The sequence below is a fragment of the Calliphora vicina genome, chromosome 1 (assembly GCF_958450345.1).
Source record: "Calliphora vicina chromosome 1, idCalVici1.1, whole genome shotgun sequence".
Classification (NCBI taxonomy): Eukaryota; Metazoa; Arthropoda; class Insecta; order Diptera; family Calliphoridae; genus Calliphora; species Calliphora vicina.
The window spans coordinates 136,439,070-136,454,245 of NC_088780.1; the positions used below are offsets into that span (position 1 = coordinate 136,439,070).

A 15,176-nucleotide genomic window follows, 5' to 3' on the forward strand; every position below is an offset into this window, starting at 1 on the left:
GTCAAAATTTGAACAAGCTGCGTCATTTAGTTTGCTAGCTGTCAAACCATGTGACTTGAGGAGAAATTGGAAAAAAAGTGAATTTCATCTGCTCATTAAGCAAAAGTTTTTTCCTGAAAAAAACAACCACCTAAATAAAAGCTAAGAAGTTTGATAAATATTATAGGAACTCTGCACCATCAGTTTCAATGGTAAAAAATGGTTTTCAGAATGACGAACCCCCTGGAAGCTCAGTTGAGGTCTCTACACCCGAAAAATCACTATATGGTATTTGCCGATCGGAGATTGAAAGTGCGAGAGATAGGCATCTCACATGACTCAATGGTTTCAATTTTCAATGATCACTTGGGTATGAGAAAGCTTTCCGCAAGATGGCAGTTTCCATGGTAAAAATCCAGGAATTAGGCTACGAAATGCAACCTCTTACGCCCCATTTAGCACCGAGTGACTATTTCTTGTTACCAAACCTGAAAAAATTTCTCGGTGGAAAGAGATTTGACTCCAACGATGAAATCATCTCACAAAAAATACCTATTTTGATGACCTGGAAATGGAAAATGTTTGACAAAGTGCATAGACCTCAAAAATAATTTTATTTTTTTTATCCAAAAACCTGGCTTGCATTTGTAGCTACAAAGAAACAATAACTTGTTTTAAGAAACAAATACAGACTCCTAAGCAGAGAATGATCAATATTCCAATGGATACGTTTAAGTCCATGAACTATAATCTTTAAAAGACTAACATAAAATAAGAATTTGTCTATAATAACATCAAATTATTGAGGTCAAAATTATATTACTTCTTGCGGCTTAAGAATCATCTAATATAATATACATACATATATATTTATTGTATATTTTTTTGTCAATATGTACAAAAGCTTCTCTTATTGTCAACTACAAAACAAATTTTTCTTGTTGCGCCAAATGTTTGTCTGGCATTTATTTATAATGATCATGATCATCAAGAAAATGATAAAGATGATGATCATAATGGCAGTGAATAAAAAACAAGATTTGTCTGTTTATTATAAAAGAATGAAAGAAAAAAAAAACTAAAAAATTTTAAATATATTGCAATTTTAAAGTAACAATCGGTGTCTGCATTAGACTTAATGATGAACTCATATTTCCTTAATAAGATAAGAATTCGTTTGGGAATTTGGCGAACAAAAAAGCAAATAACTGAATCAACTACAAACAGCTACATTTATAGAGGAATGAAGAATATAGGTCAAATCATAAAAGTCTCTGTGAATATTTGCATCATTCATTAATTTAATGACAAACGAATATGGTGAGATGAGAATTTAAAGCGTTAGAAAAAAACGAGGTTTCAAATGAGAATTCTCAATAGAAGTTTAAAATGTTTATACTTAAAATAGTTAGAAGAAAAATATGGATTTGTATGGATGTAAAAAATATTAAAAATCGTAGGGGGGAAAATGATTGCACTAAGAATTCTAAGTAACTTTGCTCTAGAATCCATAGGTCTAAACTGTATATTGAACTTACGGAAATTCAAAAAAATGTTGTATGTAGTGAACCAGGATAATAATTGAGGCTCCAAATTTATATTAACTTTATTAACACGGCAGCATTTCCAATTCCATTTCAGAAGTTTATAATTGTATTTCAATTGAATTTCAGAAATATCCAATCATATTTCATAATTTTCCATTTGTATTTCAGAATTTTACAATTGTATTTCAGAAAATTTCAATAGCAAATTTCTGAAATAAAATTAGGGATTTTTTCCAATTTTTATCATTTATTGTGAGACATTTGTACAATATACATTTATTCCATGATACAACAATATAAGGTACACTCAGTAGAAAATAAATTCACAATTATTCAATTATAAGAAGAAAAAAATAAAAGGGTAACGAGACCAAAAAAGCAAAATGGCAACACTGGTTAGCCGACCAAGAGCCGAATCGTTTATCTCGTCGAATCCTCTATTAGAAGCTTCGTCCATTAACAATGATGCCCCAAAGATACAATACAGCTCTGTGGTAACAAAGATTTCAAAGGAAGCAGACCCCTTGCATCACAACTTCCATCTTGAACGAAAATTACTTTTAAATACTTGACTTTAGTCCTGCTGACCGAAGTGCGTTTTTTGCTACACAGTGAAATACTAACAAAAATTATGCATTAAAAATGTAAAATCAAATAATATTGTTACAAAGTTGCATTAACGATTTGAATTTAACGGTCTGTAACTACGGCTTGCTGCTTTCATCATGTTTATAACATTTCCAGAGCTCGAAACGTCTACTTATCAACAATGATAATAACACGCGGATATTAACATTGTTTGACAGCATTAACTGTTAAAGCTGCTAACATTAGAAGTAGAACATTCTAGTTTTATCCGTTAAGATTGTTCATGAAGCTACTGGAAGATGGCACTCTGTATGTAGGTAGTGACAGAAGGTTGCAGTCAGTTCAGTTTATCATAGGCGCTGTTAGAATTAACATCAAATGCTTTACCAGTGTATTCTTGTACATTATAAATTGTGTAATATAAGTGTGTGTATTAAAAATAGTGACTATTTAAATTGTTGTGTAAATTGGAATAAATAAATATTAGATTAAAGGACAATGAAATATCTTTACTTTAGTAATTATTGTAAGTGATTTATACATAGATTTGTGGACGAGTTATATTCGGTCTCTGGTTATAACTGATCTATATATATATAAATGAAATGGTCCATGTATGTAATGTCATCACGTGAGAACGGCTGACATTACAGAAAATAAATTCTCAATTATACATTTCTTGTAACGTCAAACAAAAGAAAATATGAAAAAAAATTCAAAATCAAAGTTTGACGTTATAAGGCTAAATATTGAAAACTATCCCTAGTGGTTCTACCTTCTACAATTATTGTATCATGGATTTATTCAAAGTATTGGCCATTGTTAGCTATGACCTTTTCCCATCATTCCGGCAACATATGGATTCCGAGCCAAAAGAACTGCTCATCTTTTGAGGCCAAGAACGAATCAAGCCAATATCGTATAGTCTGCTCCAAAGTATAGCGTATCCCAGAGAGAGCGTTCCGTTTCAATCGAGACAAATAGTAGTCGGACGGGGCAAGGTCTGGACTATAAAGCGGATGAAGGAAAACTTCCCAACCACTGCAACAGGTGGCCGAGCGTTGTCATGATGGAATATTACAGTTTCATGTCTGGCCGAATATTCTGGGCGTTTTCCGGCCAATGATGGCTTCAAACGAATCAGTTGTGTTCGGTACAGGTTCCAGATTTCAGTAGCTTATAATAGGACCCTTTTTGCTCCCACCAAATACAGAGAATTACCTTAGCGACATGAATATTTGGCTTTAGTGTCGATTCGGCTGGCTGGCGGGCTTCACATACGATCTATTACGCTTCGGGTTATCGTAACGGACCCATTTTTCATCGCAATGATTCGGTGCTAAAATTATTTTCTTTTATAGCGTTCAAGCAGCATTTCAGACATACAAAATCGTCTTTCAAGGTCTCTCAGCTTCAATTCGTATGGTACCTAATTGCCCTGCTTTTGGATGAATCTTGCTGCTTGAAAACGTTTTAAAATTGCTGATTGACTAGCTCCCAATGATTTTGCAAGCTCTTGTTGAGTTTTACATGAATCTTCATGTCGTGTCAAAATCACCACTTCTGAACCGAAGAAACCATCTTTCATACGCTGAAACCGATAGAACACATTCACCATAAGCTTCGGTGAGCAATCGGTTAGCTTCAGCGTCACTTTTTTCAAATTAAAGAAGTAGGCACGCAGTCACGATTGCTTATTGCGGTTACCATGGATCAGATTGTCAGTTACGAAAGTCTTGACTGTCAAACGAACTGTCATACTATGCTCATTTTTTTGACATTTATGATCAGTGTACTCTGGCAAATCATCATAGATCGACGCTTGAACAACGCTACCAAATTATCCAAATTTACTTTGATAATCAGTCATCGATGCGAGCAACTTATAGACGACTGTTTTAACGCAAAATTCAGTTCTGCTATGAGGCTCATTTTGAGCTTAATGGGTTTTTTAATAAATAAAATTGCGGCATATGAAGTGAGATCAATCCACAACCGACACCAGACTTCATTACATCCAAAAAAATTAACCGTTTGGTGCAGTTTACATGCTGGCGGTATCATGGAATTTTATTTCTTCAAAAATTAAGCCGGAGCTCGCACCATGATCAATGATTTTTTGTTTCAAAATATGGATGACTTGACCGAAGTTTCATCTGGATGGCGCTGCGATCTATTGAAATCAAAATTTGGCAATAACTTGATTTCGTTGAATTGACCTGTCTACTGGCCTCCAAAGACGTGCCCTTTGATGCGCCCACGTGAAGTTTCTGTTTTATGCCGATAAACCAGCAACACTTGACGCCTTGTAGGCCAACATTGTTCGTATTATTCGTGACATACGGCCAGCAATGCTGGAAGAAGTGGACCAGAATATGCTACATCAAGAACAGCCGCAGTAACCATATGCCCGAAATCATTTTCGAATGTTAATGGCATGTATGATCTTTCGAAAAAAAAATAATTTTTGGATTAAAATTTACTTTTTGTATTATTTTTTAAAATTTCATGTTTTATCAGGCTTAAAAAATACCATTTATCCCTCCAGAATTAATATCTATATTTCGACAATATCCTGTCCGAATCGTAATGCTCTAAAATTTCAGTAAAGACTTCTGTATCCAGTAGATCATTAAAAAAAAACTTGTTGACAAATTTGCTCATAACATCATCGTCCTTTTAAACTTATTCTTTCATGCTTCATAATTAATTTCCGCGAAAAAATCAAACAGGTGCCAAGTTAAGGAAACTCAGTCATGTTTGAAAATATTTTTCATCAAAAAGATTTCCAAGAACTGCCATTAATTCTATATCCAAACAAATTAAGGTCGTTAAATAAAAAGGCAAAAAAAAAATTAGTAAAATAAAACATATTCTAAGTATTAAAAAATAAGAATTACCCCTCCGGCTATAAACAACAACTGAGCCTGTCAAAAAAACATTGCACAAAATTACAGAAAAGAAAAATCGTTTTATCTAAATTAAATTCAATAGAAAACGAAATATGTATAAGTACTTACTTACACATACGTGTACCTCTAAGTAATATGTATAATTTTTTGGGGAACAAGGTGTAATTTTCCATACTAAAAATTTCCATATTACAAAATTTAAATACAAAGACGACGGGACTGACTGACGACTCCTTTAGCAACATGTGTAACACTTTAACACACGCAAGATTTGTTTTTGAAACGGTATTTATATTTTTCTAAACATGATTTCTTTTATGTTATAATTCAACAGAAATAATGAAACCAAAATTATATCTTTGAAATGCTATTATTTTGAAAACAAACAACAATTCAAATACACTAGGAAAATTTTGAAGATGAATATTTTTATTAATTAAGTCATTTTAGCAGTTCAGCTTTCTCTCTTCAGGACATGTAAGTGGACCACGTCGTCCAGAAAGGTAACGGAAGCAACTATAAAATCTCCAATGTCAGGATTTCCGGAAATTTTAATAAATTTACGTATTTTTGAGAATTTTATATTGAACAGTGTAAGTTTTATTTAACTAAATAAAAATTTAAGTTTTTCTCGGCTCACTCTTTTTTGAAATTTCAAATCATTCAAATTTCAGTTTTTGTTTTTGTTTCGCTACTTTTTATATCCTTCACCATAGGGTAACATAGAGACGAGACGTAATTGTCAAAAACCTAAGTCTGTTGTCAAAAACCTATCTCTTTCAACAACAAAATACATGCTAGTCAATGTATTTTGTTTTTGTATCAGACATATGATTTGTTGTATTTTTGTTTGACAATTCGGAATGTCTCGTCTCTATGTATTATTCTCTATGCCCTTCACCATGAGTGGCAAGGGTTTGTCATTCCGTTTGTAATTTCTACATTTTTCATTTGCTACCCCACAAAGTATATACATATATTCCGGATTGTTATAGATAGCGAACTCGATATAGCCATGTCCGTCTGTATGTTGAAATCAACTTTCCGTAGCCACCACAAATAACTTACATACATGATTCATACATCAATATATCAGGAATTCTTCCGGCTCGTTTGGTATTTAAAATCGACAAAATCGGCCCACAACTGGCTGAGATTTAAGAAAAAACCGAGACAAACTCGATTTTTGGGCTATTTTTTATCTATATCTAGATTACTAAGTCATTAATATAGGCAATATGGATATCTAATGATAGATATTTCAAAGTCCATTGCAACGATGTACACACAGCCTCAGAAGTGAGTATACACCAGTGAATTTTTTGATTTTTTTAAGATCATAAAAATCATTATATTCCGACTTAAATCTTTTTTTCAGAACCGAATATATTATTTAACTCAATCTCCATCAAACCTAAACATTTACATTTGAATCGATGGATAGATTTTAGGATTTTAACTATCTTAAAAAAAAATCAAATAATTTTTGGTGTTTACTCACTTTTGACGCTCACTGTATATAAGGTTATAGTAATTTGGACCTACAATGGGTCAAAATCGGGAAAAATATTTTTTAACCCGATTTTTTTTTTCATCAAAACATTTTTTTTCTCTTAAATTCTTTTTCCAAAAAAAAATTAAAAAAAAAATTAAAAAAAAAATTTAAAAAAAATTTAAAAAAACGTTTTTAAAAAAATTAAAAAACAATTTCGAAAAAAAAAATTGAAAAACAATTTGAAGAAATATATTAAATTTTGTTTACCTAAAAATATTTAATAAAAATGTTTTTAAGTATAATTTGGTGAAGGGTATATAAGATTATATAGCTCTCTTACTTGTTTTCAGTAAATTTATTTATTTCACTGTAACTTTTAAGCTATTGTATTATTAATAGGAATAAATATAGTCATATAGAGTAATTGTTAGCCTTTTTTGTTGCATTGTAAATATACGAAATTGTTTATTCCTAAAGTTACAAGATGATGTGTGAGGAATGGAGTACGAATTTCACAACTCAAATTTCTTTGTTAATTCCCGTTTGCTCTTTTTCCTGTTCACTTTTGTTTTTGTTGTTGTAATAATGTTTAAGCAAATTTCGCTAGGAATAGTAGAGGTTATAACTAGGATGTAACCCCTGCCACCCCAGTGTTGTACAAACTTTGGAAATTATCTAAAAAAGGAAGAAAAAAAATTATTAAAAACATTTTGGCCATTTGAAAATTTGTGGGAGTACAAACTATAACTGTAACTAATCTTGGAATAAGAGTAAAGTAAATAAATATTATAGAGTCTTTCACAAGGGACTTCCGAAATTTAACATTTGATAGCGGACATATTGTTGAAGCTACATCTGTCAAATTGGCTGTCATTTATTCTTCAGTATCTGGATGTACCCAACAAACAAAATTGTCGAATTTGAGTCGATACCAATCCACATGAGATCCAAGAGCGTCCAATGCATCCCGAAAAAATCAGTGGTGTGGATTTTGGGATGGCCTTGATTTTGGGACGACCTTGTCCTGGTCATCTCCGGCAACGACGATCGCTATAGGTCGATGATTACCAACTTCTTTTGGCCTGAATTTGTCATAGCCTGGGCTGGCAAATCATAGTTGTCATAGCCGCATATTCTGGACGTTTTTTCGGTTTTTCGGTTTCAAATGAATCAGTTGCATTCGGTACAGGTTCTCTGATCAGATTTCAGCAAATCATAATAGATATGAAACTTTTGCTTCCACCAAATACAAAATACCAAAATAGCAACATGGATATTTGTGTTTGTTGTCGATTCGACTGGTTGGCCGGGCTTCACATTCGATCTCATCGCAAGTAATGATTCGGTGCAAATATGATTATCTTTTATAGCGTTGAAGCAACATTTCAGTAATAAAAAACTCTCAGCTTCAATTTATATTTTGGCCAATTTCCCTGATTTTGGATGAATACTGCTGATTTTGCAAGGTCTTTCTGAGTTTGACAACAATCTTCATGGAGCAATGCCTCCAATTCTTGGTCTTCAAACTTGTTTGCCTGGGCTGGGTGATTTTTGTCTTCCTTGTCAAAATCACCACTTCCATTTCTTTGAAACTATGGGACACCATAAGCCTTGGTGAGCAATCGGTGCGCTTCAGCTGCACTTTAAAGAAGTAAAGCAAAACTTCACGCATTTGACGCTTTGTTGGTACAAAATTCGACATTTTCGAAGCAGAAAAAAACTTTGTTGTTTACACTGTAGTGTTCAATAACTAAGTGAGAATAAATAACCCTTCAACATGACATACAAGTTATTAAAAACAAAAAAGGAGTTCAAAAGATAGGCCATCTATTGTAAATCCCGCATTTTTAAGTCCTACGTCCAATAGTTTTTCTCGATCACTTCGTTATTCTTAAAATTACAACTTCAAAACATCAATTGCTTATTTTATTTGAAAGACATGAGTTTGATCTTTTAAACAAAAATTGTTTTGTAAAAATTGGTTAGAAAATGTTAGTTTAAAGTCAGGATGCTCCCCAACTAAAGCAAAATACTGTCAAATAGTATCTTCTCTTTGAAATATAAAACATTTGTATATCTTTTAAATTAAAAAATAAATAATTTGAATTTGTAACATAAGAAAAACAATAAGTATTTCAGAACTCAATGCTGAATTTTTATATGAGAACCCATGCATATTTTTGGTGTAGCTTAGTGGAATCGTTCCTTTCATTGTACACACTGTAAAATTCTTGGTACTTTCGTATTTCTGTTAGCTTCTATAGTCTAATTGTCAAATCTTGTCCCAAGTGCCAAATCTTATGACAATTTTGAAGTGATATTTGTCGACAACTGATATTTTTCAAAAGTCCTTTCCTAACAAGTGTCTCCAAGTCACCAGTTTTGTCGACAATTTTGGTGACTTTTTAGCGACATTGTCAACGAAGCGTCAACGAAGACGACTCTTCCATCTGTTATGAATTCATACCATTTCGTTTTTTAATTTGTTTAATACAACGTCAAATGTTAACAAAATATGCAGTTTCATTATTTACATCTACTTCAGAAAAGTACCAAAAGTGTAGATTAGAATTACTAAAATGTACTAGTGAATCAGTAGCTAGTCAATAGTAATATCGTCAGTAGTAGACTTCCAATGACACGCACATGTTAAATGTCTATAGTAAATAGCATTGTCTGGGGTAAAATAAGTCACTAGTACTGGTGACTGTGTCAATAGTAAATCAGTATAGTTTCACTATTGACACTTCCTGCAGGGTACCTACAAGTATCCATTGCTCTAATACAACCAAAAAACTTACTCGTAAATAAATTTTTAATGTGTTTCACTATTTTGCTGTAAAAAAAAAACAAAAAAAATAATAATAACGGTCGCATGAAAAAACTAAGCTTTTCTAATAGGAATGCGTTGGTGGAATTGCAGTCATCCGTGGCGATGTTGGCGCCACCCGCAACACAGAAAACCCGACAGCTGACAAAGTTTTTCAACCAAAGCAACACTTCACATACAAATTCGAGAAAAGAAAAACGTTAGACAAGAGTATAAATAGAAAACAAGGCAACAGCAAAACATCAACAACAACAACTAGCTAAATAAAAAGAAAGGAAAGGAAAAAGTAAAGAAAAACCAGAAAAGTATCATCTTAATGGAAATTTATTGTTGCCACGGATTTCATTGTTAAAGCTACAAACAATGACAAAAACAAATTCCACCCACTTACTGAAAATTTGTTAATTCTTTTAGTTTTTTTTTTTATTTTTCTGTTTTTGTATTTTCCAAGTGTTGTATTTTCCAAGTGTATTGAAAGGAGCAGAGGCAAAGATGAATGGTTTGTACTCTTTGAAAATGTGTAGCATTTAATCAATTGGGATTTTCATTGTTTAGTATTAGGGAATGTGAACTATAACAGTAACTACAAAGTTTTGAAATGCAGGTCATCGAAAGATTTCCTATACATAGTCGGGAAAGCAACAATATAAATGGGACATTATTTGACAGATTTTATCAATCAGTCTTTGTTTACGATTTAAAAACATTTTGAAAGTCTTTAATTATTTATACTGAAATTTTCACTCGATATTAAACAATTATTTTCTACAAAAGTGATTTTTTAGCCAAAGTGTTCTAAAATTTTAATAATTTATTTGTTACTAGCTGACCCGACAGACGTTGTCCTGTCCAAGTTAAAATAATGCTTGTGTTCGAATTGTGAATTTGTGAGAAGCGGTTTGAAAAGGGTAAAAATTGTTAAAAAGAAAAAAACGTATTATTGAATGATAATTTTTATTCATATAGGACATAGATTTTTGGCCAGAAATATGAGTGATCACAGATCCGAGCTATTTTTCTTGATTAAACGCTTATTGGCCAAGTTATTAGCGAATTTAGATATTTTGAGTTTTTATATAAAAAATCGATTTTTGGTAAGAAATATGAGTGATCACAGATCGAGCTCCTTTTCTTGATTAAACTCTTATTGCCAAGTTATTAGCGAATTTAGAAATTTTGAGTTTTTATATAAAAAATCGAATTTTGGTCAGAAATATGAGTGATCACAGATCGAGCTCGTTTTCTTGATTAAACGCTTATTGGCCAAGTTATTATCGAATTTAGATATTTTGAGTTCTTATATAAAAAATCGATTTTTGTTAAGAAATATGAGTGATCACAGATCGAGCTCCTTTTCTTGATTCAACGCTTATTGGGCAAGTTATTATCGATTTAAGCTATTGTGAGTTTTTATATAAGTAATTGAATTTTGGTCTGAAATATGACTGATCACAGACCGATGTATTTTGCAAATGTATTTAATAAGTGGGCGTATTAGTGGACGTGGACAATTTTTATTTATGTAAAAACTTTAGCGGACTATGTATTGCGAACATTAAAAAAAATTAGATAAATCGTCCTGCGACCTGGTAAAAACTTAAATTGGATTACTATGATCATTTAAACAAAAAAATTACATTCCGTAAAAACCTAAGTTGGGCTATGACCAACATTTTCAAAAAAAATAGTCTAAATCGGACCGGCCGTTCTCTACTGATGCAATTACCAACGAACGACATTTGATTTTTTTTATATAGATTTCTTTGGAAGAAACTGTTATACACAAATGTTTCTTTGGAAGAAACTGTTATATAGAAATTTTTTCTGGAGAAAACTTTTATACACACATTTTCCTTTCGGAAAATCTATTATATACAAAATTTGTTTGGAAGAAACTGTTATACACAAATTTTTCTTCGGTGAAAACTGTTGTACATAAATTTTTCTTTGGAGAAAACTTTATACACAAATTTTGCTTTGGAAAAAACTATAATACACAAATATTTCTTTGGAAGAAACTGTTATACACAAATGTTTATTTGGAAAAAACTGTTATACACATTTTTTTCTTTGGAGAAAACTATTATACACAAATGTATAACCGTTATACACACATTTTTCTAGAGAAAAAACTGTTATACACTATTATACAATACAAATATTTCTGCTATACAGACATTTTTCTAGAGCAATCACTGTTATACACAATCTTTTTTGAACAACCTTTTCAAATGAAGGGTGTGTGCAAATTGGTCCTCCAAGTACTCGCTAGCCCCGTAATCATATTTAAACATTAATGCCATAAATATAATTAATATGTATAGCCAATTGGATGGATATATAAATTTAAAGTTCAATTTAAAGTTCTCCGCATCTATAAAAAAACACCCATTATTAAAAAATTTCATTAAAATTGTACTTAAAAATTGTCTGATTATATTTCAGAAATTTCCATTTCTAGTTCAAAATTTTCTATTTGGTTTTCTGAAATTTCGTTTGTATTGCTATTAGACTATTCTGAAACACAAATGGAAATTTCTGAAACACAATTAGAAATGTATGACAACCTAACTCTAAACAAGTGTTAATGGAGAAGTACCTAACTCTAAATATGTGTTAGTAACTAAAATGTATATGTGTTGGTGCATTTTTAAATTTCACCTGACCAACGGAGTTTTAGAAAATTGTGTTAAATTTTAATTTGTTTGATTTTCAATACCTATAAATTAAACTCTGTTCTATAAATTAAATTCTACCACAAATAAAATTAAGTGTCAAAAATTAATAAAAAAAAACAAGTAACTAGTAAGTTCGGCTGTGCCGAATATTTAAAATACAATTTTTAAATAATTTTAGGTAAGCAATTTTTTTTTTCAAAATTTATAAAATTTTTCGAAATTGTTTTTAACTTTTTCCTTAAATTTAAAAAAAAATTTAATTTATTAGTTTAATTTATTACAAAAAAATTTTTTGTCGAAAAAAAATTGGGGTTAAAAAATATTTTTTACCAATTTTGACCCATTGACATCGTTGTAATGGATTTTGAAATATATATCATTAGTTATCCATATTGTCTATATTAATGACTTAGTAATACAGATATAGATAAAAAATAGGCCAAAAATCGAGGTTGTGCCGGTTTTTTCATTATATCTCAGTCATTTGTGGGCCGATTTTCTCGATTTATTTGGCGGCTACAGAAAGTTGCTTTCAACATACAGACGGGTATGTTTATATCGACTTCGCTCCACACGGTTCCGGTATTTGTATGTGAGTGAGTAATTTAAAAAAATAGATAGTCGGACTACTTGTTATATTTTGATTGGAATATTCTGAAATACAATTAGAAAATTCTGCTAAAATTTAAAAAAAAAATTTATTTTTCTATTAGTCTAACTCTCATTTTCTCAATCTCTGGTTATTTTTTATCGTGACGATAAACTGACAGTTCTCATACAAAAAAAATGTTAATTGGAGATTTATCGTTACGAAAAACGATAACCAGATATTGAGAAAATGGGGGTTAGTATTTCAGAACAAAATAAGGTACTAGGTACTTATTAAAATCAGCTTAATTTACAATATTTCACCGACATTATTTGTCAAATCTAAAACACAACAATACAATTATTTTTATAAATAAAAAATTAATAAATAATTACCTGTTAATTTGATTTGTATCCATGTGTTGAAATCACCGAACAGCAACAGCAATATGTGCAGCAGCAATATTAGCAACACTTTGTGTCTATAAAACATTGCCAATATTTGTTTAAATTATTTACTTTTGTTTAATTATTATTCCACTTTGACAATTATTATTTATTTTTTTATTTATTTGTATTAAATAACAATTCTATGAAAAATTTTAACGATTATTTAATACGTTGTGTTTAAATTTGGTAAAAAACATTTGTTTTTGTTCGGTTTTTAGCACTTTTGTTGAAAATTTCAAATTCATTGTATCCATTTAACATTATTATTTATTAATTATTTATATATACATATATAATAATTATTAATGATGATGATTTTTGATACTGTTGTTTTTTAACGCCATACATACATATATAATAATTTGTATTAAAAATTATTTATTTGTGGCGTAATGTTTCTATTTATTATTGAATGTTAAATGAATCTGCAAAAAAATAAAGAAAAAAATTTTAGTAATTATTGAGATATTTTTAATTAGTTGTGAATAAAATAATAATTAGTTAAATATAAGTATGAGGCAATTGTTGGGTTGTCCATTGCCTAGAGTTGTGCCGCCCTGAACTAAACATGTATCAGATTTCAGAGATTAAAAGTATAAATTGTTTTAACAACTACAGTTTAATCGCCATAAATTATTAAAGATAACACATTTTGCGAAAAAAAAAAATATTTGCTCCTCACATATTGGCTGAATGACTTCAAACTGAAGGATTTTTTTCCAATTTTTATCGTTAGCTATTACCTTTTCCCATCCTTCTGGCAACATATTGATTACGAGCCAAAAGAACTGCTTATCTTTTGAGGACAAGAACGAAGCAAGCCAATATCGTATACTCTGTTGTGAAGTGAATCGTATCCCAAATTAGAGCGTTCTGCATTGATCGAAACAAATAGTATTCGGACGGAGCAAGGTCTGGACTATAAAGCGGGTGAGGCCAAACTTCCCAACCACTTCTAAATAGTTTTTAAATGGTATTGCAACATGTCGCCTAGCGTTGTCATGATGGAATATTACGGTTTCACTTCGAGCCGCATATTCTGGGCTTTTTTCGGCCAATGCTAACTTCAAACAAATCAGTTGCATTCGGTATAGGTTCCGTGTGATGGTGTGGTCATATTTCAGCAACTTATAATAGACAAGACACTTTTGTTCCCACCAAATACATAGAATTACCTTAGCGCCATGAATATTTGGATTTGGTGTCGATTCGGCTGGTTGTTCGAGCTTCGTATGTATCCATTTTTCATCGCAAGTATTGATTCGGTGCAAAAATTATCTCCTTTTATAGCGTTCAAGCAGCATTCAGGATTCTCAGCTTTAATTTGTATGTTACAAATCCTGCTGCTTGCAAACGTTTTAAAATTTCTGATTGAGTAGCTCCCAATGATTTTGCAAGCTCTTGTTGAGTTTGACAACAATCTTTATAGAGTAATGATTCCCAATTTTTGGACTTGCCTGTGCGATCTTTGTCCTCGGTGTCCAAATCACCACTTCTGGACCACACAAACCATCTATCGCATGTTGAAATCGATGGAACATATTCACCACAAGGTTTGGTGGGCAATCGGTGTGTTTCAGCGGTACATATTTCAAAATAAAGAAGTAAAGCAAAACGCTTTGTTGGCACAAAATTCGATATTATCAAAGCAAAAAAAAACATTGTTGTTTACACTATAATTTTTAATAACTAAGTGAACATAAATGGTAGCTATATACCCTTCGAAATGACATATAAGTTATTAAAAACAAAAACCGCAACCAAAAGATAAATAAATCCCACATTTTTATATCATACAACCAATAACTTAATCTTGTGTAAAATATTCAAATCAAAATACCGCAAATGCATTAATCTTTAAGTTTTTTTTTATAATTGTGTGGTTTGTTGTTGTCAACATGTTTTGTTGTAGTTGTTTCCTTTCCGTTGACTTAGCAATTCTAAACTCCAAAGATAATATTCCCTAGAAATGGAATAACAACAAATTTCAACTAACAGAAAACGATATTTGAAGCTTTTGCGAGAACAAAAATGGTTTTTATGTTGTTGATAAATGCATACAATTTTATAAAACATCAACAAAAAAAAATACACAACACAACAAAAATA

At 31.0% G+C, this 15,176-nt stretch overlaps 1 protein-coding gene across 1 annotated transcript in view; it reads right to left on the reverse strand.

The window, feature by feature from the left end:
• Window positions 1-13,343, reverse strand: part of plum — a 167,431-nt gene extending 154,088 nt beyond the window's left edge. The window contains exon 1 of the mRNA XM_065515945.1: window positions 13,014-13,343. Coding sequence (XP_065372017.1) covers window positions 13,014-13,110 — 97 coding nt within the window. The 5' untranslated portion in view covers window positions 13,111-13,343. The remainder of the gene's footprint in view (window positions 1-13,013) is intronic.
• Window positions 13,344-15,176: the final 1,833 nt, after the last annotated feature.